The sequence below is a fragment of the Anomaloglossus baeobatrachus genome, chromosome 8 (genome assembly GCF_048569485.1).
Source record: "Anomaloglossus baeobatrachus isolate aAnoBae1 chromosome 8, aAnoBae1.hap1, whole genome shotgun sequence".
In the NCBI taxonomy this organism is placed as follows: Eukaryota; Metazoa; Chordata; class Amphibia; order Anura; family Aromobatidae; genus Anomaloglossus; species Anomaloglossus baeobatrachus.
The window spans coordinates 101,545,629-101,571,858 of record NC_134360.1 but is presented as its reverse complement, the minus strand read 5'-3'; the positions used below and the strand labels follow the sequence as shown (position 1 = coordinate 101,571,858).

Genomic DNA, 26,230 nt, shown 5'->3' with positions numbered 1-26,230 from the left:
CTTCAGAGAATCAATCCAGAAACACCATGCTTATCCGGACAAGCGTTTTTCCAAACGTCTGAAGGATACACGTTATCCCTTTCCCCCTGACGTGGTCAAACGCTGGACCCAGTGTCCAAAAGTGGACCCTCCAATATCCAGGCTTGCAGCTAGATCCATAGTTGCAGTGGAGGATGGGGCTTCACTTAAAGATGCCAATGACAGACAGATGGACCTTTGGTTGAAATCTGTCTATGAAGCTATTGGCGCGTCGTTTGCTCCAGCATTCGCGGCCGTGTGGGCGCTCCAAGCTATTTCAGCTGGTCTGGCACAGGTGGACTCTCTCATACGTCCAGCAGTGCCGCAAGTGGCGTCCTTAACTACGCAAATGTCTGCGTTTGCGACCTACGCTATCAATGCGGTACTAGACTCTACGAGCCGTACCTCAATGGCATCCGCCAACTCTGTAGTTTTGCGCAGAGCCTTGTGGTTAAAAGAATGGAAAGCAGATTCTGCTTCTAAAAAATGTTTAACCAGCTTGCCATTATCTGGAGACAGACTGTTTGGTGAGCAATTGGCGGAAATCATTAAACAGTCCAAAGGTAAGGACTCTTCCTTACCCCAGCCCAGATCAAGCAAACCTCCACAGAGGAAGTGGCAGTCAAAGTTTCGGTCCTTTCGAGGCTCGGGCAAGCCCCAATTCTCCTCGTCCAAAGGGACTCAGAAAGAGCAAAGGAGCTCTGATTCCTGGCGGACTCACTCACGCCCCAAGAAAGCAACCGGAGGTACCGCTTCCAAGGCGGCTGCCTCATGACTTTCGGCCGCCTCCCTCCGCATCCTCGGTCGGTGGCAGGCTCTCCCGCTTTTGCGACATTTGGCTGCCACAGGTCAAAGACCGGTGGGTAACAGACATTTTGTCTCACGGGTACAGGATAGAGTTCAGTTCTCGTCCTCCGCCTCGGTTCTTCAGAACTTCCCCACATCCCGACCGAGCAGATGCCCTTCTGCAGGCGGTGCATTCTCTAAGAGCAGAAGGAGTGGTGGTCCCTGTTCCTCTTCGGGAACAAGGACAAGGTTTTTACTCCAATCTCTTTGTGGTGCCAAAAAAGGACGGCTCATTCCGTCCTGTTCTGGACCTAAAACTGCTCAACAAGCATGTGAACGCCAGGCGGTTCCGGATGGAATCCCTCCGCTCAGTCATTGCCTCAATGTCTCAAGGAGATTTCCTAGCATCAATAAACATCAAAGATGCTTATCTCCACGTGCCGATTGCTACAGAGCACCAACGCTTTCTACGCTTCGTGATAGGAGACGACCATCTTCAGTTCGTAGCTCTGCCATTTGGTCTGGCGACAGCCCCACGGGTGTTCACCAAGGTCATGGCGGCAGTGGTAGCAGTCTTGCACTCTCAGGGACACTCTGTGATCCCTTACTTGGACGATCTACTTGTCAAGGCACCCTCTCAGGAGGCATGCCAACTCAGCCTGAATGTTGCACTGGAGACTCTCCAGATGTTCGGGTGGATCATCAACTTCTCAAAGTCAACTCTGTTACCGACCCAATCTCTGACGTATCTTGGCATGGAGTTTCATACTCTTTCAGCGATAGTGAAGCTTCCGCTGGACAAGCAGCGGTCACTACAGACTGGGGTGCAGGCTCTCCTTCAAAGTCAGTCGCACTCCTTAAGACGCCTCATGCACTTCCTCGGGAAGATGGTGGCGGCAATGGAGGCGGTTCCGTTTGCGCAGTTTCATCTGCGCCCACTTCAATGGGACATTCTCCGCCAATGGGACGGGAAGTCAACATCCCTGGACAGGAAAGTCTCCCTTTCCCAGACGGCCAAGGACTCTCTGCAGTGGTGGCTTCTTCCCACCTCATTATCACAGGGAAGATCCTTCCTACCACCGTCCTGGGCGGTGGTCACGACAGACGCGAGTCTGTCAGGGTGGGGAGCAGTTTTTCTCCACCACAGGGCTCAGGGTACGTGGACCCAGCAGGAGTCCACCCTTCAGATTAATGTTCTGGAAATCAGAGCAGTGTATCTTGCCCTACTAGCCTTCCAGCAGTGGCTGGAAGGAAGGCAGATCCGAATTCAGTCGGACAACTCCACAGCGGTGGCATACATCAACCACCAAGGGGGGACACGCAGTCGGCAAGCCTTCCAGGAAGTCCGGCGGATTCTGATGTGGGTGGAAGCCACGGCCTCCACCATATCCGCAGTTCACATCCCCGGCGTAGAAAACTGGGAAGCAGACTTCCTCAGTCGCCAGGGCATGGACGCAGGGGAATGGTCCCTTCACCCGGACGTGTTTCAGGAAATCTGTCGCCGCTGGGGAAGGCCGGACGTCGACCTAATGGCGTCCCGGCACAACAACAAGGTCCCAACCTTCATGGCACGATCTCGCGATCACAGAGCTCTGGCGGCAGACGCCTTAGTGCAAGATTGGTCGCAGTTCCGGCTCCCTTATGTGTTTCCACCTCTGGCACTCTTGCCCAGAGTGCTACGCAAGATCAGATCCGACTGCAGCCGCGTCATACTCGTCGCCCCAGACTGGCCAAGGGGGGCGTGGTATCCGGATCTGTGGCATCTCACGGTCGGCCAACCGTGGGCACTACCAGACCGACCAGACTTGCTGTCCCAAGGGCCGTTTTTCCATCGGAATTCTGCGGCCCTGAACCTGACTGTGTGGCCATTGAGTCCTGGACCCTAGCGTCTTCAGGATTATCCCAAGGGGTCGTTGCCACCATGAGACAGGCTAGGAAGCCCACGTCCGCTAAGATCTACCACAGAACGTGGAGGATATTCTTATCCTGGTGCTCTGCTCAGGGAGTGTCTCCCTGGCCATTTGCATTGCCTACATTTCTTTCTTTCCTGCAATCTGGGTTAGAAAAAGGTTTGTCGCTCGGCTCCCTTAAAGGGCAAGTCTCGGCGCTATCCGTCTTTTTTCAGAAGCGTCTAGCACGACTTTCTAAGGTACGCACGTTCCTGCAGGGGGTTTGTCATATCGTACCCCCGTACAAGCGGCCGTTAGATCCATGGGATCTGAACAGGGTACTAGTTGCCCTCCAGAAGCCGCCCTTCGAGCCTCTGAGGGAGGTTTCACTTTCTAGACTATCACAGAAAGTGGCTTTTCTGGTAGCGGTCACGTCTCTTCGGAGAGTGTCCGAACTAGCAGCGCTGTCATCCAAGGCTCCTTTCCTGGTGTTCCACCAGGACAAGGTAGTGCTGCGCCCCATTCAGGAGTTTCTCCCTAAGGTGGTATCCTCTTTTCATCTTAATCAGGATATCTCCTTGCCTTCCTTTTATCCGCATGCAGTTCATCGGTATGAAAAGGATTTACATTTGTTGGATCTGGTGAGAGCACTCAGAATCTACATTTCCCGCACGGCGCCCCTGCGCCGCTCGGATGCACTCTTTGTCCTTGTCGCTGGTAAGCGCAAAGGGTCGCAGGCTTCCAAAGCCACCCTGGCTCGATGGATCAAAGAACCAATTCTTGAAGCCTACCGTTCTGCGGGGCTTCCGGTTCCATCAGGGCTGAAGGCCCATTCTACCAGAGCCGTGGGTGCGTCCTGGGCATTACGACACCAGGCTACGGCTCAACAGGTGTGCCAGGCAGCTACCTGGTCGAGTCTGCACACTTTCACCAAACATTATCAGGTGCATACCTATGCTTCGGCGGACGCCAGCCTAGGTAGAAGAGTCCTGCAGGCGGCAGTTGCCTCCCCGTAGGGGAGGGCTGTCTTTGCAGCTCTAACATGAGGTATTTCTTTACCCACCCAGGGACAGCTTTTGGACGTCCCAATCGTCTGGGTCTCCCAATGGAGCGCCGAAGAAGAAGGGAATTTTGTTACTTACCGTAAATTCCTTTTCTTCTAGCTCCTATTGGGAGACCCAGCACCCGCCCTGTTGTCCTTCGGGATTTTTGGTTGTTTTTCGGGTACACATGTTGTTCATGTTGAATGGTTTTCAGTTCTCCGACGTTACTTCGGAGTGAATTTGTTTAAACCAGTTATTGGCTTTCCTCCTTCTTGCTTTTGCACTAAAACTGGTGAGCCAGTGATCCCACTGGGGGTGTATAGCCAGAAGGGGAGGGGCCTTACACTTTTTAGTGTAATTGCTTTGTGTGGCCTCCGGAGGCAGTGCTATACACCCAATCGTCTGGGTCTCCCAATAGGAGCTAGAAGAAAAGGAATTTACGGTAAGTAACAAAATTCCCTTCTTTTCCATCTGAATTCTGTGGCCCTCAACCTGACTGTGTGGCCATTGAGTCCTGGCTCCTAGCGTCTTCAGGGTTATCTCAGGATGTCATTGCCACCATGAGACAAGCCAGGAAGCCAACGTCCGCCAAGATCTATTACAGGTCTTGGCAAATCTTCCTATCCTGGTGCGCGGATAACTGTTTTCCTCCATGGCCGTTTGCCTTACCAACATTCCTTTCATTCCTACAATCTGGAATGGACAAGGGTTTGTCCCTCGGCTCTCTCAAGGGCCAAGTATCGGCGCTCTCCGTGTTTTTTTCAAAAGCGTGTAGCCAGGCTTCCGCAGGTCCGCACGTTCCTGCAGGGGGTCTGCCACATGGTCCCACCTTACAAATGTCCGTTGGAACCCTGGGATCTTAACAGGGTCCTGACGGCTCTTCAAAAACCACCTTTTGAGCCGCTGCGGGATGTCTCTCTCTCACGTCTTTCGCAGAAGGTGGCCTTCCTGGTGGCAGTCACATCACTTCGGAGAGTGTCTGAGCTTGCAGCGCTGTCATTTAAAGCCCCCTTCCTGGTTTTTCACCAGGATAAGGTGGTTCTGCGTCCTGTCCCGGAATTTCTCCCTAAGGTGATATCCCCTTTTCATCTAAATCAGGATATCTCCTTGCCTTCCTTTGCCCTAATCCAATTCACCAGTGTGAAAAGGATTTGCACTCTTTGGATCTAGTGAGAGCACTCCGGTTCTACGTGTCTCGCACGGCGCCCCTGCGCCGTTCAGATGCGCTCTTTGTCCTTGTCGCTGGCCAGCGTAAGGGCTCTCAGGCCTCCAAGTCAACCTTGGCTCGGTGGATCAAGGAACCGATTCTTGAGGCCTACCGTTCTTCTGGGCTTCCGCTCCCTGCAGGGCTGAAAGCCCATTCTACTAGAGCCGTAGGTGCGTCCTGGACATTGCGGCACCGGGCGACGGCTCAGCAGGTGTCAGGCAGCTACGTGGTCTAGTCTGCACACTTTCACGAAACACTATCAAGTGCATACCTATGCTTCGGCAGCCGCCAGTCTAGGTAGGCGAGTCCTTCAGGCGGCCGTTGCCCACCTGTAAGAGGGGGCCGTTTTCGGCTCTCTTTATTGAGGTATTCTTTTACCCACCCAGGGACTGCTCTTGGACGTCCCAATTGTCTGGGTCTCCCAATGGAGCGACAAAGAAAAGGAATTTTGTTTACTTACCGTAAATTCCTTTTCTTCTAGCTCCTATTGGGAGACCCAGCACCTGCCCCTGTGCCCTTTGGGCTGGTTGTTCTTTTGTGTACACATGTTGTTCATGTTGAATTGTTCTTTTGGTTCATGGTCTTCAGTTCTCCGAACATCCTTCGGATTGAATTTACCTTAGACCAGACCTGGGCAAGGGGCGGCCCGCGGGCCACATCCGGCCCGCCTGCTCTCTGTGACCGGCCCGCCCGTCTTCAGCCGGTGCAGTGGAGCCGGGCTGCAGCGTGCCGAGCAGGGAGAGATCCTGTGCAGGTCCGCACAGTCAGTGCAGGCAGCGGAACGCAGGAGTCTTTCCTCTGTTCCCTGCCGGCACTAATTGTCAGTGACACGCGCGCGCTCTGACGTTGTCAGTACTGCGCTGCGTGTGTCATTTCAAAAGTTCCCGCCGGGCAGGAGAAGAAGCAGCACAGCAGACGGAATAATTAATCTTGCAGGACCTGCGATGTCACGCCCATGTGACTGTGTGGGAGGAGACACAGGATGCCGGGCAGAAAGCAAAGATACTGAATCCTGAAGGAGATGTGGACACATGATGACTGGTAATAAGAAAAGAGGGGACATGAGGGGGAGGGGGGCTGCAGGGTGAGTGGTATATGTGGGAAGATGGAGCTGCAGGGTGAGTGGTATATGAGGGAAGATGGAGCTGCAGGGTGAGTGGTATATGTGGGAAGATGGAGTTGCAGGGTGAGTGGCATATGTGGGAAGATGGAGGTGCAGGGTGAGTGGCATATGTGGGAAGATGGAGCTGCAGGGTGAGTGGCATATGTGGGAAGATGGAGCTGCAGGGTGAGTGGTATATGTGGGAAGATGGAGCTGCAGGGTGAGTGGTATATGTGGGAAGATGGAGCTGCAGGGTGAGTGGTATATGAGGGAAGATGGAGTTGCAGGGTGAGTGGCATATGTGGGAAGATGGAGCTGCAGGGTGAGTGGCATATGTGGGAAGATGGAGCTGCAGGGTGAGTGGTATATGAGGGAAGATGGAGTTGCAGGGTGAGTGGCATATGAGGGAAGATGGAGTTGCAGGGTGAGTGGCATATGAGGGAAGATGGAGTTGCAGGGTGAGTGGCATATGAGGGCTGCAGACTGACAGAAGGATGTGAAGGGGTGCAGAGTGTTTGAGAGGGGTAAGTTGGGGTACAGGCAGGGTGAGATATGTGGGCAGGGTGTGACACATATGGGGGTGTAGTGTGTGTGATATGGGGGTGCAGGCTGTATGGGGAGCAGGGTGTGTGACATATGAGGGTGTAGTATATTACAGGTGTGCTATATGGAGGTGTATATAGTGGTGTGTGATATGGGGGTATAGTGATGTAGTATATTACAGGTGTACTATATGGAGGTGTAGTATATTACAGGTGTACTATATGGAGGTGTAGTATATTACAGGTGTGCTCTATGGAGGTGTAGTATATTACAGGTGTGCTATATGGAGGTGTAGTATATTACAGGTGTGCTATATGGAGGTGTAGTATATTACAGGTGTGCTATATAGGGGTGTAGTGATGTAGTATATTACAGGTGTGCTATATGGAGGTGTAGTATATTACAGGTGTACTATATGGGGGTGTACTATATTACAGGTGTAGTATATGGGGTGTAGTGATGTAGTATATTACAGGTGTATATAGGGGTGTAGTGATGTAGTATATTACAGGTGTACTATATGGAGTTGTAGTATATTACAGGTGTACTATATGGGGGTGTACTATATTACAGGTGTAGTATATGGGGTGTAGTGATGTAGTATATTACAGATGTACTATATGGAGGTGTAGTATATTACAGGTGTGCTATATGGAGGCGTAATATATTACAGGTGTGCTATATGGAGGTGTAGTATATTACAGGTGTACTATATGGAGGTGTACTATATTACAGGTGTAGTATATGGGGTGTAGTGATGTAGTATATTACAGGTGTAGTATATAGGGGTGTAATGATGTAGTATATCGGAGGTGTATTATTTAGTGGTGTAGTATAATACAGGTGTATATGGGGGTGTAGTATATTACAGGTATATGGAGGGAGTGTAGTATAATCCAGGTGTAGTATATAGGGGCGTAGTTTATTACAGGTGTAGTATATGGAGGGGGTGTAGTGATGTAGTATATTGGGTAGAACTGAGGTAATTATATTAGTCCTGCCCTCTAAACCAATCCCAATTTCTCATGCGGCCCTATGGGAAAATTAATTGCCCACCCCTGCCCTAGACCAATTTATAAGTTTTCTCCTTCCTGCTTTTGCACCAAAACTGAGGAGCCCGTGGTCCACGGGAGGGTGTATAGGCAGAGGGGAGGGGTTACACTTTTTAAAGGTTAATACTTTGTGTGGCCTCCAGAGGCAGAAGCTATATACCCAATTGTCTGGGTCTCCCAATAGGAGCTAGAAGAAAAGGAATTTACGGTAAGTAAACAAAATTCCCTTTTTTTCGCTTTTATAAGACGCACTTTTTTTCCCCCTAAATTGTGGGGGAAATAGGGGTGCGTCTTACAAAGTGAATGTAACTTACCGGGCAGTAATGCGGCGGTGGAGTGAGTCACAGGAGGCTGGTGCGGCCGCCATGGATCCCGCGGCAATCGGCTGCGGTGGCGGCCGCCATGGATCCCGCGGCAATCGGCTGCGGTGGCGGCCGCCATGGATCCCGCGGCAATCGGCTGCGGTGGCGGCCGCCATGGATCCCGCGGCAATCGGCTGCGGTGGCGGCCGCCATGGATCCCCCGGCAATCGGCTGCGGTGGCGGCCGCCATGGATCCCCCGTCAATCTGCTGCGGTGGCGGCCATCATGGATCCCCCGGTAATCGGCTGCGGTGGCGGTCACCATAGCCGAAATCTTTATCTGCGCCTGCGCTGCCTCCAACGCGACTTCCGGAATATGGCTGCGGAGGTGACGCAGATGGAGATCTCGGAGAAGCGAGATCTCCATCTGCGCATGCGCTACCTTCTGTAGCTATTTTCCTGAAGTCCATCGCGCAGATAGAGATCGCGGCTCTCGAAGATCTCGATCTGCGCATGCGCGGGCTCCATGTTAGATCTCCGCAGCAGATGGAGACCACCATAAGAAAGAGGAGAGAGAGAAGAACGATTATCCCTCTCCTTGCTAGGACTGGATGCTGATTGGTGGAGGCAACTCTGCAGAAGTTGTCTCCACCAATCAGTGATCTGAGCCTGACAAATGTTATCAGTTGAATGAAGGGTCCTAATAGGTGAGCAAAAAACACTGAAGGGGAACACAACCCCCATCATCAGCCTTCAGAATATACTGTATCAATCGGTGTATTCTGAAGGATGATGGGGGCTGTAGTCCTTTAGTGTAAACACTCCAGGGAGGGACTAATGTAGTGGCCAAAGTGTAAATGTGACTACCACCCCCCTCATCTTTCAGAATACAGCCATGTATGGTATACAGTACATGGGTGTATTCCTAAGGATGAGGGGGGTGGTAGTCCCAGATCCCCATAAAAGTGCATCATGCAGGTCCCCCATAGCCGTGTCATCCACGGATCCCACATAACAGTGCATCATCCACAGGTCCCCATAATAGTGCGTCATCCACAGGTCCCCATAATAGTGCGTCATCCACAGGTCCCCATAATAGTGCGTCATCCACAGGTCCCCATAATAGTGCGCCATCCACATTTCCCCCATAGCAGTGCGTCATTCACATTTCCCCCATAGCAGTGCGTCATCCACATTTCCCCCATAGCAGTGCGTCATCCACATTTCCCCCATAGCAGTGCGTCATCCACAGGTCCCCCATAGCAGTGCGTCATCCACAGGTCCCCCATAGCAGTGCGTCATCCACAGGTCCCCCATAGCAGTGCGTCATCCACAGGTCCCCCATAGCAGTGCGTCATCCACAGGTCCCCCATAGCAGTGCGTCATCCACAGGTCCCCCATAGCAGTGCGTCATCCACAGGTCCCCCATAGCAGTGCGTCATCCACAGGTCCCCCATAGCAGTGCGTCATCCACAGGTCCCCCATAGCAGTGCGTCATCCACAGGTCCCCCATAGCAGTGCGTCATCCACAGGTCCCCCATAGCAGTGCGTCATCCACAGGTCCCCCATAGCAGTGCGTCATCCACAGGTCCCCCATAGCAGTGCGTCATCCACAGGTCCCCCATAGCAGTGCGTCATCCACAGGTCCCCCATAGCAGTGCGTCATCCACAGGTCCCCCATAGCAGTGCGTCATCCACAGGTCCCCCATAGCAGTGCGTCATCCACAGGTCCCCCATAGCAGTGCGTCATCCACAGGTCCCCCATAGCATTGCGTCATCCACAGGTCCCCCATAGCATTGCGTCATCCACAGGTCCCCCATAGCCGTGCGTCATCCACAGGTCCCCCATAGCCGTGCGTCATCCACAGGTCCCCCATAGCCGTGCGTCATCCACAGGTCCCCCATAGCCGTGCGTCATCCACAGGTCCCCCATAGCAGTGCGTCATCCACAGGTCCCCCATAGCAGTGCGTCATCCACAGGTCCCCCATAGCAGTGCGTCATCCACAGGTCCCCCATAGCAGTGCGTCATCCACAGGTCCCCCATAGCAGTGCGTCATCCACAGGTCCCCCATAGCAGTGCGTCATCCACAGGTCCCCCATAGCAGTGCGTCATCCACAGGTCCCCCATAGCAGTGCGTCATCCACAGGTCCCCCATAGCAGTGCGTCATCCACAGGTCCCCCATAGCAGTGCGTCATCCACAGGTCCCCCATAGCAGTGCGTCATCCACAGGTCCCCCATAGCAGTGCGTCATCCACAGGTCCCCCATAGCAGTGCGTCATCCACAGGTCCCCCATAGCAGTGCGTCATCCACAGGTCCCCCATAGCAGTGCGTCATCCACAGGTCCCCCATAGCAGTGCGTCATCCACAGGTCCCCCATAGCAGTGCGTCATCCACAGGTTCCCCATAGCTGTCTCATCCACAGGTCCCCCACAGCAGTGCATCATCCACAGACCCCCCCCCATAACAGACCCTCCTGTTGAGTCTAAATTGTTTAAATAATGTTTTTTTTTAATTTTATTAAAATGTTTTAGCACACTATTTAGCTCAATTTTTTTTTTTTTAATTTTCCTCCTCTAAAACCTAGGTGCGTCTTATAATCAGGTGCGTCTTATAAAGCGAAAAATACGGTATATAATATATTTATATGTGTGTGTATGTTGAAATAGTGGAACTCTCATCTGGTTCAGAGGTTAGAAGCCTGGAATAATCCAAGAGGAGTTGATCCACTTTCCAATAGGATTATGGTGCAGTATACAGAAAAAACACTTCCAGATTTTCATTATTTAGAACTTATTTTGCAAATTTACAGTAGCATTAAACACAAAGAAAAAGGAGTCTTAAGTGCAGCCATGTATTTTTGCAAATATCAAAAAGTATGTTTTTATTAAGAAAAAAGAGCAATTTACAATCATCATAAAAAAGCACACGTGAGATCTCAAACAATGAGTCATGATCCAGGAAAAGACAGGTTCACACATCGTGCTGCAGAAAAAATGTCCATTGAATCAAACAAATCTCATATAATTTTTTATAAATTTCTTATATAATTTTCAACATGTGTTGTAAATTTCCAGGCTTCCAGTTATATTGATTGGGATAAAGGCTATTTAGATCATTAATGTGCAACATGAATAACTGGTATATTTAATGTTTCAGTATTTTGGGACACAAAGGGTTAATCCACCATTTTGTTTAGACCCATTCACACTAGTTCGATAAGTAAACACCTGTGCTTGCTAAAAGCACTTAGCAGTTGAACAGCAATAGTATTCTATATAAATTGGTGATTTTAAATCATGATGGTTACTGCACTTTTATTTAACTGTTGCCGTTCAAACACCAGTACAAAGCAAAGGGTTGCTCCTTCATTACCATAACACTAGTTCATACGTGAATGTGCACCTATATGTGCTAACAACCCTTAGCAGTTTAGACAGTGAGAGTATTATCAGCTAGCAGATTTGCATCTTAATAGTTACTGCGATTTTATTTATCTATTGTCGTTCGGGCACCTGTGCGAAGCAATTAGTTACTCCACACATTAAACTCAAGTGACAGTCCTGCTAACAAGCAAACAGGTGCTCCACTGAAACAATCTAAATACACTGTGGATGGAATTCTAACACCTCACATAAGGTGCCATTCCCTGATGAAGCTGTAATGCAAAATGCGCATTGGAGGCATTTGAGGTCGCACTGAAGTGCTGTATATATGACATGGGTAAATAAATAAGAATCAAATCATAGAACTTTTGCAGGCTAGGAGGTTTGGCTAGATATGGATCGTTGATCCACAAGTCCTTATGTGAGGTGTTAGAACATTAATGATCTAAATAGCCTTTATCCCAATCAATATAACTGGAAGCCTGGAAATTTACAACACATGTTGAAAATTATATAAGAAATTTATAAAAAATTATGAGATTTGTTTGATTCGATGGACATTTTTTCTGCAGCACGATGTGTGAACCTGTCTTTCTTTGTCGCTCCATTGGGAGACCCAGACAATTGGGTGTATAGCTTCTGCCTCCGGAGGCCACACAAAGTATTACACTTTAAAAAGTGTAACCCCTCCCCTCTGCCTATACACCCTCCCGTGCATCACGGGCCCATCAGTTTTTTGCTTTGTGTTGAAGGAGGCAGACACATTCACGCAAGCTCCACATTTTAGTCAGCAGCAGCTGCTGACTTTATCGGATGGAAGAAAAGAGGGCCCCTAACAGGGCTCCCGGCATGCTCCCTTCTCACCCCACTCTGGTCGGTGGTGCTGTTAAGGTTGAGGTACCCATTGCGGGTACAGAGGCTGGAGCCACATGCCGTTATCCTTCCCCATCCCTTAGGGGCTCTGGGAGAAGTGGGATCCTAACCGGTCACCATACACTGGGACCGGGCTCCCTCCGCAGCCCCTGGGGGAATCTGACGGACAGGAGACCGGGTATCATCAGGGACAGGCCCTGCTCCTCTGAGGTACTCTGTGTCCCCTTGGGGACGGCGCATAGAGCGCCTGTGTAACGGACGCTGCAGCAGCTGCTGGGTGTTTTGTGTCACCGGGACTACCGCGCCGACCGCGCTTGTTTCCCGGCCACGTTACTAACTTTAGTCCCCGGCTTTTGCGGCCTAGTACCGCATACTCCCGCCCCCGGGCCTGCCAGTCAGGGGTAAGGGCGGGACACTAGACTGCACGTCAGCGGTGAGGGCTGGAGCATACTTGGGTATCCTCCTCCCCCCTCACTGAGCACTGCGGGGCACCAGATTCCCGCACTTTCTGAGGCACGCCCACGGCTCCCTCCTCCTCTCTGAACGCCGGCAGCCATTGCTATCAGCACTTCTGCCGGTGGAGAACTTCAGCCGAGCTCCACAGCTCTGGGAGGCCCAGGCAGGGAATCTGGTGGACACACAACCGCTGAGGGCGGTCGGTAAGCCGCACCTGTTACTAGGTGCTGGCCCCCCTGGGTGCCGAAGTGTGTGTATATATATATATATATATATATATATATATATATATATATATATATATATATATATATATATATATATATATATATATATATATATATATATATATATATATATATATATATATATATATATATATATATTATATATATCCTTATATTGTATACATTTACTCTGTTCGGCCGCATTATTTGCTTTTGGCTATATACCCTCACTGTTTGCTCTAGAGGAGACAACAGCATGTCGTCCGCAAAAAGCAAGGGTGCCAAGGCACAGGCTTATTTTGCAACCTGTACTTCTTGTGCGGCTATGTTACCTGCAGGTTCCACCTACCCTCATTGTGTGCAATGCTCGGCCCTTGTGACACTCACTCAGCTGGAGCCTCAGCCACTGGTGGGACCCTCGGCCCAGGTAGAACCACCGGCTACCACTGTCCAGGTGGCAGGGACAGAGTTTGCAGTGTTGGCTGAGAAACTTTGAGTCACTTTCTCAATCCATGGCTCAGTCTATGGATAGATGGTCTGCTAAGATACTTGAAGCTTTGCAGCCCAGACCGGTAACACAGGCCCCGGGCACTGTTGAATCATTGCCCCCAGGCCCCCCTCGGTCGGAGCAGCAAAGTGCTCCTGGGGTGACTCCTAGGTCCCACGGTGAGGACTCCGACACGGATCGCAGTCCCAGACCGGCTAAGCGGGCTCGCTGGGAACTTCCCTCGACTTCATCACACTGCTCAGGGTCTCAGCATGAGGACTCTCTGGAGGATGAAGCGGATGTGGCAGATCAGGGCTCTGATCCTGACGCTGCTCTCAATCTTGATACACCTGAAGGGGACGCCATAGTAAATGACCTTATAGCGTCCATCAACCAGGTGCTAGAACTTTCTCCTCCAGCTCCTCCGATTGAGGAGTCAGCTTCTCAGCAGGAGAAATTCCAATTTCGGTTTCCCAAACGTACACGGAGTGCGTTTTCTTCGGCGCTACATTGGGAGACCCAGACGATTGGGTGTATAGCACTGCCTCCGGAGGCCACACAAAGCATTACACTAAAAAGTGTAAGGCCCCTCCCCTTCTGGCTATACACCCCCAGTGGGATCACTGGCTGCTCAGTTTTCAAGCTTTGTGCGAAGGAGGTCAGACATCCACGCATAGCTCCACTGTTTAGTCAGCAGTAGCTGCTGACTATATCGGATGGAAGAAAAGAGGGCCCATACTAGGGCCCCCAGCATGCTCCCTTCTCACCCCATTCTTATTGGCGGTGTTTGTTAAGGTTGAGGTACCCATTGTGGGTACGGAGGCTGGAGCCCACATGCTGCTTTCCTTCCCCATCCCCCTGAGGGCTCTGAGGAAGTGGGATCTTACCGGCCCCCAAGCCCTGAGGCCGGGCTCCATCCACAGACCCGTAGAACCTGCTGGATACGGAGCTGGGTACCGTTCAGGGACAAGGCCCTGCGACTTTCAGGTACTCTGTGTCCCCGTAGGGACAGGCCGCGCACACTCCAGACTTGCTGGGTGTGCTAGTGCGCCGGGGACAGTAGCGCTGCGCGCTGGGGTTACGGTCACTGCAGTTTCTCTGAGGGACTTTATGTATTGGGGACTACCGCGCTGGCCGCCCCTGGAGCGGCGGCGCGGCTGAGACTTGTGGTGCGCCGGGGACTTAGCGCCGACCGTGCTTTTACGACGGCGGCGCTTTTAAATCTAGTCCCCGGCTTTTGCGGCCTAGCTCCGCTTCGTTCCCGCCCCCACCCTGTCAATCAGGGCAAGAGAAAGACGCTGTACGGTAGTCAGCGCCGAGGGCTGGAGTCTGATTTACATACTCCAGCCCTCTCACTGGGCACAGTGGGACGCCAGTTCCCGCTCTTTGTCTGCACACGCCCAGGGCCCGCCCTTCTCCACAGGACGCCGGCAGCCATTCCTACATGCAGTCTGGCTGGAGAACGGACACAGGCTCTGGGAGACCCAGACAAGGGATTTCTGGCGACCACACACCCGCGTTAAGCGGGCGGTAAGCAGCACATTAGTGCTGGCCCCACTAGTGCCACAGTGTTATATTGGTGTATTTTTTTCTCTATACCATATATATATATATTGCACTGTAAGGTCGCTTCTTGGCTGTATACCCTATATTGCTCTGAGGAGACGACAACATGTCATCCGCAAAACGCAAGGGTGCCAAGACACAGGCTGTATACGCTGCTTGTGCCGCTTGTGGGGCTGATCTGCCGGCAGGTTCCAAAGACCCCCATTGTGTGCAATGTTCGGTCCCTGTGCCACTTCGTCAGCCGGAGTCTATGGTGGTAGTGGCCCAGGCAGAGTCACCGGTGAACCCTGTCCCGGTGACGGGGACAGAGTTTGCAGTTTTTGCTGACAAGATGTCTGTCACTATGACAAAAATCCTAGAGACCTTGCAGGCCAGGCCGGTCACTCAGACCATGGACACTGCTGCGTCAATGTTCCCCGGTCCCCCTCAGTTGGAGTTAATCCGTGCTTCAAGGGGGTCCCAGGCATCTCAGGCTGAAGGCTCCGACTCAGATGACAGTCCCAGACAGCCTAAGCGAGCTCGCTGGGAGAGACCCTCCACGTCATCACGCGGATCAGGGTCTCAGCGAGAAGAGTCTCTGCATGATGAGACAGAGGAGGGTGATCAGGAGTCTAATCCTGACACCGCTCTCAATCTGGATACTCCTGATGGTGACGCCATGGTAAATGACCTTATAGCGGCCATCAATAGACTGTTGGATATTTCTCCCCCAGCCCCTTCAGCAGAAGAGGCAGCTGCAGAGCAGGAGAAGTTCCATTTCAGGTATCCCAAGCGTAAACTGAGTACTTTTCTGGACCACGCTGACTTCAGAGAATCAGTCCAGAAACACCAGGCTTATCCAGACAAGCGTTTCTCCAAACGTCTTAAGGATACAAGTTATCCCTTTCCCCCTGACGTGGTCAAACGCTGGACCCAGTGTCCAAAGGTGGATCCCCCAATCTCCAGGCTTGCGGCTAGATCCATAGTTGCAGTGGAGGATGGGGCTTCCCTTAAAGATGCCAATGACAGACAGATGGACCTTTGGTTGAAATCTGTCTATGAAGCTATCGGCGCGTCATTTGCTCCAGCATTTGCGGCCGTGTGGGCACTCCAAGCCATTTCAGCTGGTCTGGCACAGGTGGACTCTATCATACGTCCAGCAGTGCCGCAAGTGAAGTCCTTAACTTCGCAAATGTCTGCGTTTGCGACCTATGCTATCAACGCTGTCCTGGACTCTACGAGCCGTACCTCAATGGCGTCTGCCAACTCGGTGGTTTTGCGCAGAGCCTTGTGGTTAAAAGAATGGAAAGCGGATTCTGCTTCCAAAAAATGTTTAACCAGCTTGCCACTATCTGTAGACAGACTGTTTGGTGAGCAATTGGCTGAAATCATTAAACAGTCCAAGGGTAAAGACTCCTCCTTACCCCAGCCCAGATCAAGCAAACCTCAACAAAGGAGGTGGCAGTCGAGGTTTCGGTCCTTTCGAGGCTCTGGCAAGGCCCAATTCTCCTCGTCCAAAGGGACTCAGAAAGAGCAAAAGGGCTCAGATTCCTGGCGGGCTCACTCACGCCCCAAGAAAGCAACCGGAGGAACCGCTTCCAAGGCGGCTGCCTCATGACTTTCGGCCTCCTCCCTCCGCATCCTCGGTCGGTGGCAGGCTCTCCCGCTTTTGCGACATTTGGCTGCCACAGGTCAAGGACCGGTGGGTAACAGACATTTTGTCTCACGGGTACAGGATAGAGTTCAGTTCTCGTCCTCCGCCTCGGTTCTTCAGAACTTCCCCACATCCCGACCGAGCAGAGGCTCTTCTGGTTCCAAAAAAGGACGGCTCGTTCCGTCCTGTTCTGGACCTAAAGCTGCTCAACAAGCATGTGAACGCCAGGCGGTTCCGGATGGAATCCCTCCGCTCTGTCATTGCCTCAATGTCTCAAGGAGATTTCCTTGCATCAATAGACATCAAAGATGCTTATCTCCACGTGCCGATTGCTACAGAGCACCAACGTTTTCTACGTTTTGTGATAGGTCACGAACATCTCCAGTTCGTAGTTCTGCCATTTGGTCTGGCGACAGCCCCACGGGTTTTCACCAAGGTCATGGCGGCAGTGGTAGCAGTCTTGCACTCCCAGGGACACTCGGTGATCCCTTACTTGGACGATCTACTTGTCAAAGCACCCTCTCAAGAGGCGTGCCAACACAGCCTGAATGTTGCGCTGGAGACTCTCCAGACTTTCGGGTGGATCATCAACTTTTCAAAGTCAAATCTGTCACCGACTCAATCACTAACGTATCTTGGCATGGAGTTTCATACTCTGCCAGCGATAGTGAAGCTTCCGCTGGACAAGCAGCGGTCACTACAGACAGGGGTACAGTCTCTCCTTCACGGTCAGTCGCACTCCTTAAGGCGCCTCATGCACTTCCTAGGGAAGATGGTGGCAGCAATGGAAGCAGTCCCGTTTGCACAGTTTCATCTGCGCCCACTTCAATGGGACATTCTCCGCCAATGGGACGGGAAGTCAACTTCCCTGGACAGGAAAGTCTCCCTTTCACAGACGGCCAAGGACTCTCTGCAATGGTGGCTTCTTCCCACCTCATTATCACAGGGAAGATCATTCCTGCCCCCATCCTGGGCAGTGGTCACGACAGACGCGAGTCTGTCAGGGTGGGGAGCAGTTTTTCTCCACCACAGGGCTCAAGGGACGTGGACTCAGCAGGAGTCCACCCTTCAGATCAATGTTCTGGAAATCAGGGCAGTGTATCTAGCCCTACTAGCCTTCCAGCAGTGGCTAGAAGGGAAGCAGATCCGAATTCAGTCGGACAACTCCACAGCGGTGGCATACATCAACCACCAGGGAGGGACACGCAGTCGGCAAGCCTTCCAGTAAGTCCGGCGGATTCTGCTGTGGGTGGAGGACAGAGCATCCACCATATCAGCAGTTCACATCCCGGGCGTAGAAAACTGGGAAGCAGACTTCCTCAGTCGCCAGGGTATGGACGCAGGGGAATGGTCCCTTCACCCGGACGTGTTTCAGGAAATCTGTCGCCGCTGGGGGGTGCCGGACGTCGACCTAATGGCGTCGCGGCACAACAACAAGGTCCCGACGTTCATAGCGCGGTCTCGCGATCAAAGAGCTCTGGCGGCAGACGCCTTAGTGCAAGATTGGTCGCAGTTCCGGCTCCCTTATGTGTTCCCACCTCTGGCACTCTTGCCCAGAGTGCTACGCAAGATCAGATCCGATTGCAGCCGCGTCATACTCGTCGCCCCAGACTGGCCGAGGAGGTCGTGGTACCCGGATCTGTGGCATCTCACGGTCGGCCAACCGTGGGCACTACCAGACCGACCAGACTTACTGTCCCAAGGGCCGTTTTTCCATCGGAATTCTGCGGCCCTGAACCTGACTGTGTGGCCATTGAGTCCTGGATCCTAGCGTCTTCAGGATTATCCCAAGGAGTCGTTGTCACCATGAGACAGGCTAGGAAGTCCACTTCTGCTAAGATCTACCACAGAACGTGGAGGATTTTCTTATCCTGGTGCTCTGCACAAGGAGTATCCCCCTGGCCATTCGCGTTACCTACTTTTCTTTCCTTCCTGCAATCTGGGTTGGAAAAGGGCTTGTCGCTCGGCTCCCTTAAAGGGCAAGTCTCGGCACTATCCGTGTTTTTTCAGAAGCGTCTAGCACGAATTTCTCAGGTGCGCACGTTCCTGCAGGGGGTTTGTCATATCGTCCCTCCGTACAAGCGGCCGTTAGATCCATGGGATCTAAACAGGGTACTAGTTGCTCTCCAGAAGCCGCCCTTCGAGTCTCTGAGGGATGTTTCACTTTCTCGTCTCTCACAGAAAGTGGTCTTTCTAGTGGCGGTCACGTCTCTTCGGAGAGTGTCTGAGCTAGCAGCGCTGTCATCCAAGGCTCCCTTCCTGGTGTTCCACCAGGACAAGGTAGTGCTGCGCCCCATTCAGGAGTTTCTCCCGAAGGTGGTATCCTCTTTTCATCTTAATCAGGATATCTCCTTGCCTTCCTTTTGTCCTCATCCAGTTCTTCGGTATGAAAAGGATTTACATTTGTTAGATCTGGTGAGAGCACTCAGAATCTACATTTCCCGCACGGCGCCCCTGCGCCGCTCAGATGCACTCTTTGTCCTTGTCGCTGGTAAGCGCAAAGGGTCGCAGGCTTCAAAAGCCACCCTGGCTCGATGGATCAAAGAACCAATTCTTGAAGCCTACCGTTCTGCGGGGCTTCCGGTTCCATCAGGGCTGAAGGCCCACTCTACCAGAGCCGTGGGTGCGTCCTGGGCATTACGACACCAGGCTACGGCTCAACAGGTGTGCCAGGCAGCTACCTGGTCGAGTCTGCACACTTTCACCAAACATTATCAGGTGCATACCTATGCTTCGGCGGACGCCAGCCTAGGTAGAAGAGTCCTGCAGGCGGCAGTTACCTCCCCGTAGGGGAAGGCTGTCTTTGCAGCTCTAACATGAGGTATTTCTTTACCCACCCAGGGACTGCTTTTGGACGTCCCAATCGTCTGGGTCTCCCAATGGAGCGCCGAAGAAGAAGGGAATTTTGTTACTTACCGTAAATTCCTTTTCTTCTAGCTCCTATTGGGAGACCCAGCACCCGCCCTGTTGTCCTTCGGGATTGTTGGTTTTTTCGGGTACACATGTTGTTCATGTTGAACGGTTTTCAGTTCTCCGATGTTACTTCGGAGTGAATTTGTTTAAACCAGTTATTGGCTTTCCTCCTTCTTGCTTTAGCACTAAAACTGAGCAGCCAGTGATCCCACTGGGGGTGTATAGCCAGAAGGGGAGGGGCCTTACACTTTTTAGTGTAATGCTTTGTGTGGCCTCCGGAGGCAGTGCTATACACCCAATCGTCTGGGTCTCCCAATAGGAGCTAGAAGAAAAGGAATTTACGGTAAGTAACAAAATTCCCTTCTTTCGATCACTCCAACTTCAGAGATACAGTCCAGAAACACCGAGCTTTTCCGGACAAGCGCTTTACTAAGCGCCTTAATGACACACGTTACCCCTTCCCCACTGACGTAGTTAAGGGTTGGGCTCAGTGTCCCAAGGTGGATCCTCCAGTCTCCAGACTGGCGGCTAGATCCATAGTAGCAGTGGCAGATGGTTCATCGCTCAAGGATGCCACTGACAGGCAAATAGAGCTCCTGATGAAATCCATCTATGAAGCCAGAGGCGCGTCTTTTGCTCCGGCATTCGCAGCCGTATGGGCACTCCAAGCTATCTCAGCTTGTCTGTCTGAGATTAATGCAGTCACACGTGCCTCTACTCCGCAGGTTGTGTCTTTAACCTCACAGGCGTCGGCTTTTTCGTCCTACGCCATGAACGCCGTACTGGACTCTGCGAGCCGTACAGCGGTAGCATCCGCCAATTCAGTTGCAGTCCGCAGGGCCATGTGGCTACGCGAATGGAAGGCAGACTCTGCTTCCAAGAAGTTCTTAACCGGTTTGCCGTTTTCTGGCGACCGTCTGTTTGGCGAGCAATTGGATGAAATCATTATACAATCCAAGGGAAAGGACTCGTCCTTACCCCAGTCCAAACCAAACAGACCTCAGCAACGGAAGATACAACCGAGGTTTCGGTCCTTTCGGCCCTCAGCCAGGTCTCAATTCTCCACGTCCAACAGGCCACAGAAGGGCCAGAGGAACTCTGATTCATGGCGGTCTAAGTCACGTCCTAAAAAGACCGCCGGAGGAACCGCCCCCAAGGCGGCCTCCTCATGACTTTCGGCCTCCCCAAACCGCATCCTCGGTCGGTGGCAGGCTCTCCCGCTTTTGCGACGCCTGGTTGCCACATGTCCAAGACCGATGGGTGAGAGACATTTTGTCTCACGGTTACAGGATAGAGCTCAGCTCTCGTCCTCCGACTCGTTTCTTCAGAACATCTCCGCCCCCCGAGCGAGCCGATGCTCTTTTTCAGGCGGTGAGCACTCTGAAGGCAGAAGGAGTTGTGATCCCCGTTCCCCTTCAGGAACGTGGTCGCGGTTTTTACTCCAACTTGTTTGTGGTGCCAAAAAGGACGGATCATTCCGTCCCGTTCTGGACCTCAAACTGCTCAACAGACACGTGAAAACCAGACGGTTCCGGATGGAATCTCTCCGCTCCGTCATCGCCTCGATGTCCCAAGGAGACTTTCTAGCATCAATCGACATCAGGGATGCTTATCTCCACGTGCCGATTGCACCAGAGCATCAGCGCTTCCTGCGTTTCGCCATCGGAGACGAACACCTTCAGTTCGTGGCACTGCCTTTCGGCCTGGCGACAGCCCCACGGGTCTTCACCAAGGTCATGGCAACAGTGGTGGCAGTTCTACACTCTCAGGGACACTCGGTGATCCCTTACTTAGACGATCTTCTAGTCAGGGCACCCTCCCGGGTGGCATGCCAACACAGCCTGAATACTGCTCTGGAGACTGGAGACTCTCCAGAGGTTCGGGTGGATCATCAATTTCCCAAAGTCACAATTGACTCCGACCCAATCGCTAACTTATCTCGGGATGGAGTTTCATACTCTCTCAGCGATAGTGAAGCTCCCGCTGGACAAACAGCGTTCACTACAGACAGGGGTGCAATCTCTCCTTCAAGCCCAGTCACACCCCTTGAGGCGCCTCATGCACTTCCTAGGGAAGATGGTGGCAGCAATGGAGGCAGTTCCATTTGCGCAGTTTCATCTGCGTCCACTCCAATGGGACATTCTCCGCAAATGGGACAGGAGGTCGACGTCCCTCGACAGGAACGTCTCCCTTTCTCGGGCAGCCAAAGTCTCTCTTCAGTGGTGGCTTCTTCCCACTTCTCTGTCGAAAGGAAAATCCTTCCTGCCCCCATCCTGGGCTGTGGTCACGACGGACGCGAGTCTGTCAGGGTGGGGAGCGGTCTTTCTCCACCACAGGGCTCAGGGCACCTGGACTCAGCCAGAGTCCTCCCTTCAGATCAATGTTCTGGAGATAAGGGCAGTGTATCTAGCCCTAAAGGCGTTCCAGCCGTGGCTGGAAGGCAGGCAGATCCGAATTCAGTCGGACAACGCCACGGCGGTGGCGTACATCAACCACCAAGGCGGCACACGCAGTCGTCAGGCCTTCCAAGAAGTTCGGCGGATTCTGCTGTGGGTGGAAGCCACAGCCTCCACCATCTCCGCAGTTCACATCCCGGGCGTAGAAAACTGGGAAGCAGACTTTCTCAGTCGCCAGGGCATGGACGCAGGGGAATGGTCTCTTCACCCGGACGTGTTTCAAGAGATTTGTTGCCGCTGGGGAACGCCGGACGTCGACCTAATGGCGTCCCGGCACAACAACAAGGTCCCGGCATTTATGGCACGGTCTCAAGATCACAGAGCTCTGGCGGCAGACGCATTAGTTCAGGATTGGTCGCAGTTTCGACTGCCTTATGTATTTCCTCCTCTGGCACTGCTGCCCAGAGTGTTACGCAAGATCAGGTCCGACTGCCGCCGCGCCATCCTCATCGCCCCAGACTGGCCGAGGAGGTCGTGGTACCCGGATCTGTGGCATCTCACGGTGGGTCAACCGTGGACACTACCAGACCGACCAGACTTGCTGTCTCAAGGGCCATTTTTCCATCTGAATTCTGCGGCCCTCAACCTGACTGTGTGGCCATTGAGTCCTGGATCCTAGCGTCTTCAGGGTTATCTCAAGAGGTCATTGCCACTATGAGACAGGCCAGGAAACCAACGTCCGCCAAGATCTACCACAGGACGTGGAGGATCTTCTTATCCTGGTGCTCTGATCAGGGTTTTACCCCCTGGCCGTTTGCCTTACCCACTTTTCTTTCCTTCCTTCAATCCGGAATGGACAAGGGTTTGTCTCTCGGCTCTCTCAAGGGACAAGTATCGGCGCTTTCCGTGTTTTTTCAAAAGCGTCTAGCCAGGCTTCCGCAGGTACGCACGTTCCTGCAGGGGGTTTGCCACATAGTCCCTCCTTACAAGCGTCCGCTAGAACCCTGGGATCTTAACAGGGTGCTAACGGCTCTTCAGAAACCACCCTTCGAGCCGATGAGGGATGTTTCTCTTTCACGTCTTTCGCAGAAGGTGGTCTTCCTAGTGGCAGTCACATCACTTCGGAGAGTGTCTGAGCTAGCAGCGCTGTCATGCAAAGCCCCCTTCCTGGTGTTTCACCAGGATAAGGTGTTTCTGCGTCCGGTCCCGGATTTTCTCCCTAAGGTGGTATCTCCTTTTCATCTCAATCAGGATATCTCCTTACCTTCTTTTTGTCCTAATCCAGTTCACCAATGTGAAAAGGATTTGCACTTGTTAGATCTTGTGAGAGCACTCAGACTCTACATTTCTCGTACGGCGCCTCTGCGCCGTTCTGATGCGCTCTTTGTCCTTGTCACTGGCCAGCGTAAAGGGTCACAGGCTTCCAAGTCAACCTTGGCTCGGTGGATCAAGGAACCGATTCTTGAAGCCTACCGTTCTTCTGGGCTTCCGGTCCCTTCAGGGCTGAAAGCCCATTCTACCAGAGCCGTGGGTGCGTCCTGGGCATTGCGGCACCAGGCTACGGCTCAGCAGGTGTGTCAGGCGGCTACCTGGTCGAGTCTGCACACTTTCACGAAACACTATCAGGTGCATGCCTATGCTTCGGCAGATGCCAGCCTAGGTAGGCGAGTCCTTCAGGCGGCGGTTGCCCAGCTGTAGGAAGGGGCCGTTTTACGGCTCTTTTTATTCAAGGTATTCTTTTACCCACCCAGGGACTGCTTTTGGACGTCCCAATTGTCTGGGTCTCCCAATGGAGCGACAAAGAAGGGAATTTTGTTTACTTACCGTAAATTCCTTTTCTTCTAGCTCCTATTGGGAGACCCAGCACCCGCCCCTGTTCCCTTCGGGCTGTTGTTTTTTTGTGTACACATGTTGTTCATGTTGAATTGTTCTTTGGTTCATGGTTTCAGTTCTCCGAACATCCTTCGGATTGAGTTTACCTTAGACCAATTTATAAGTTTCCTCCTTCCTGCTTTGGCACCAAAACTGATGAGCCCGTGATGCACGGGAGGGTGTATAGCAGAGGGGAGGGGTTACACTTTTTAAAGTGTAATACTTTGTGTGGCCTCCGGAGGCAGAAGCTATACACCCAATTGTCTGGGTCTCCCAATAGGAGCTAGAAGAAAAGGAATTTACGGTAAGTAAACAAAATTCCCTTCTTTCCTCATTGTTTGAGATCTCACGTGTGCTTTTTTATGATGATTGTAAATTGCTCTTTTTTTCTTAATAAAAACATACTTTTTGATATTTGCAAAAATACATGGCTGCATTTAAGACCAGGGCTGTGGAGTCGGTAAGCCAAGCCTTCGACTCCAACTCCGACTCCTCAATTTCTCTTGCACCGACTCCGGCTCCGGCTTCGACTCCTACATGTATTGCTTATAGTTAGGTGAAAAATTTATTGTAGTACATGAACATGTGTATGTGAACATCAGACATTTAATAATTTTTATGATACAATAATCAAGATATTTGGATAGAACATAAAATATATTTATTGGAATACAACTTTAGAACACAAAAAACTAATAAATTGTAAATATGTAATACACTATGTAATATACAGTAGATTACATATATATCTTGTGTGTGTGTGTGTGTGTGTGTGTGTATATATATGTATATATATGTGTATATATATGTATGTATATGTATGTGTATATATATATATATATATATATGTATATGTATATGTGTGTATATGTATATGTGTGTATATGTATATATATATATATATATATATATATATATATATATATATATATATATATATATATATATATATATATATATATATATATATTACATATTTACAATTTTTGTTTTTTGTGTTCTAAAGTTGTATTCCAATAAATATTTTATGTTCCATCCAAATATCTTGATTATTGTATCATAAAAATAATTAAATGTCTGATGTTCACATTGTACTACAATACATTTTTCACTTTAATATAAGCATTATACTAAATATTATTTAGTAAAATATTCAGCACACTCTGCATTGCACTACTGTCCCCAATTTATTATATATTTTAGGAGTCTGAGTCGGTGCATTTTATACCGACTCCGACTCCACCAAAATGAGCTCCGACTCCACAGCCCTGTTTAAGACTCTCCTTTTTCTTTGTGTTTAATGTTATGGTGCAGTATGCAGCAATCGCACTGGACTAATTATAATTAACCATATTTTAATGTACAAATACAATATCTCTTTACTTATTTGTATATTGGTCAAGTCATATGACCAAAGATCATCCAGTATGTTCAACCATTGGTAGCAGCAGCGCCACAAGACTGGTGATTGCCTTTAAAAGTACAGACAGAGTGAGCCAATAATGTTGCTAAAGAATTATTTGCAAAATTTCTACAAGACTGGAACATTTTGTATCATGTTCCTAAGCCAAGCCAAACTAAGTAAAAGTGTAGAATCCTGTTCTCCTGTTTACATGTATCCTCTATTTCTGGGAATTTTGTTACATAAATCCACAAAAAAGGGGCATGACGGTGGCTCAGTGGTTAGAACTGTAGTTTTGAAGCACTGGGGTCCTGGTTTCAAATCCCACCAAGGACAACATGTGCAGGAGTTTGTATGTTCTCCTCATGTGTTTGGATTTTCCCCGGGTTTTTCAGTTTCCTTCCACAATCTAAAGATTTACTGATAGGGAATGTAGATTGGGAGTCCCATTGGATACAGTGATGATTATGCCAGTAAAGCACTATAAAATTAATAGCAAGATATAAGTAAAATAACTAAAATTCAAGGAATATTCTGGACATTTCTAAGCAGAGAGGATACGTAGCAGACCAAATGGTAGAAAACAAATTGCTCTTCAAGAAAGCCAATTATTCTAATAAATATTATTGATGTGTTTATAAAAGGTTGTGTTAATTTAATGCGCTTTTTATTTTCTTTTTAGGGTCAACAGCCATCTAATCAAGTACCACAAGCCAACCTTGTTCAGACATCCCCTCAAGGTATGGGTACTGGTGCACCACAGGGTATTGGCTCAGGAGCCCCAACAGCAGATCCCGAGAAGCGAAAGCTAATCCAACAGCAGCTGGTGCTTTTACTGCATGCCCACAAGTGCCAGAGAAGAGAACAAGCCAATGGTGAGGTGCGACAATGCAATCTGCCCCATTGTCGTACCATGAAGAATGTCCTAAATCACATGACTCATTGCCAAGCTGGAAAATCCTGCCAAGGTAACTGCAGTCTTTAGAGTACTTCACCAATCTAAGGCACAGAAGCTTTAACTGCTGATCCTCCCCATCCCCCACCCATCACTACACCAGGGGTCCTTAGCACCCGGTT

At 50.9% G+C, this 26,230-nt stretch overlaps 1 protein-coding gene across 4 annotated transcripts in view; it reads left to right on the top strand.

The window, feature by feature from the left end:
• Positions 1-26,230, top strand: part of EP300 (EP300 lysine acetyltransferase) — a 508,128-nt gene that overhangs the window by 42,069 nt on the left and 439,829 nt on the right. For all 4 annotated transcript variants that reach the window (XM_075321927.1, XM_075321925.1, XM_075321926.1 and 1 more), the window contains exon 4: positions 25,836-26,121. In XM_075321927.1, coding sequence (XP_075178042.1) covers positions 25,836-26,121 — 286 coding nt within the window. The remainder of the gene's footprint in view (positions 1-25,835; positions 26,122-26,230) is intronic.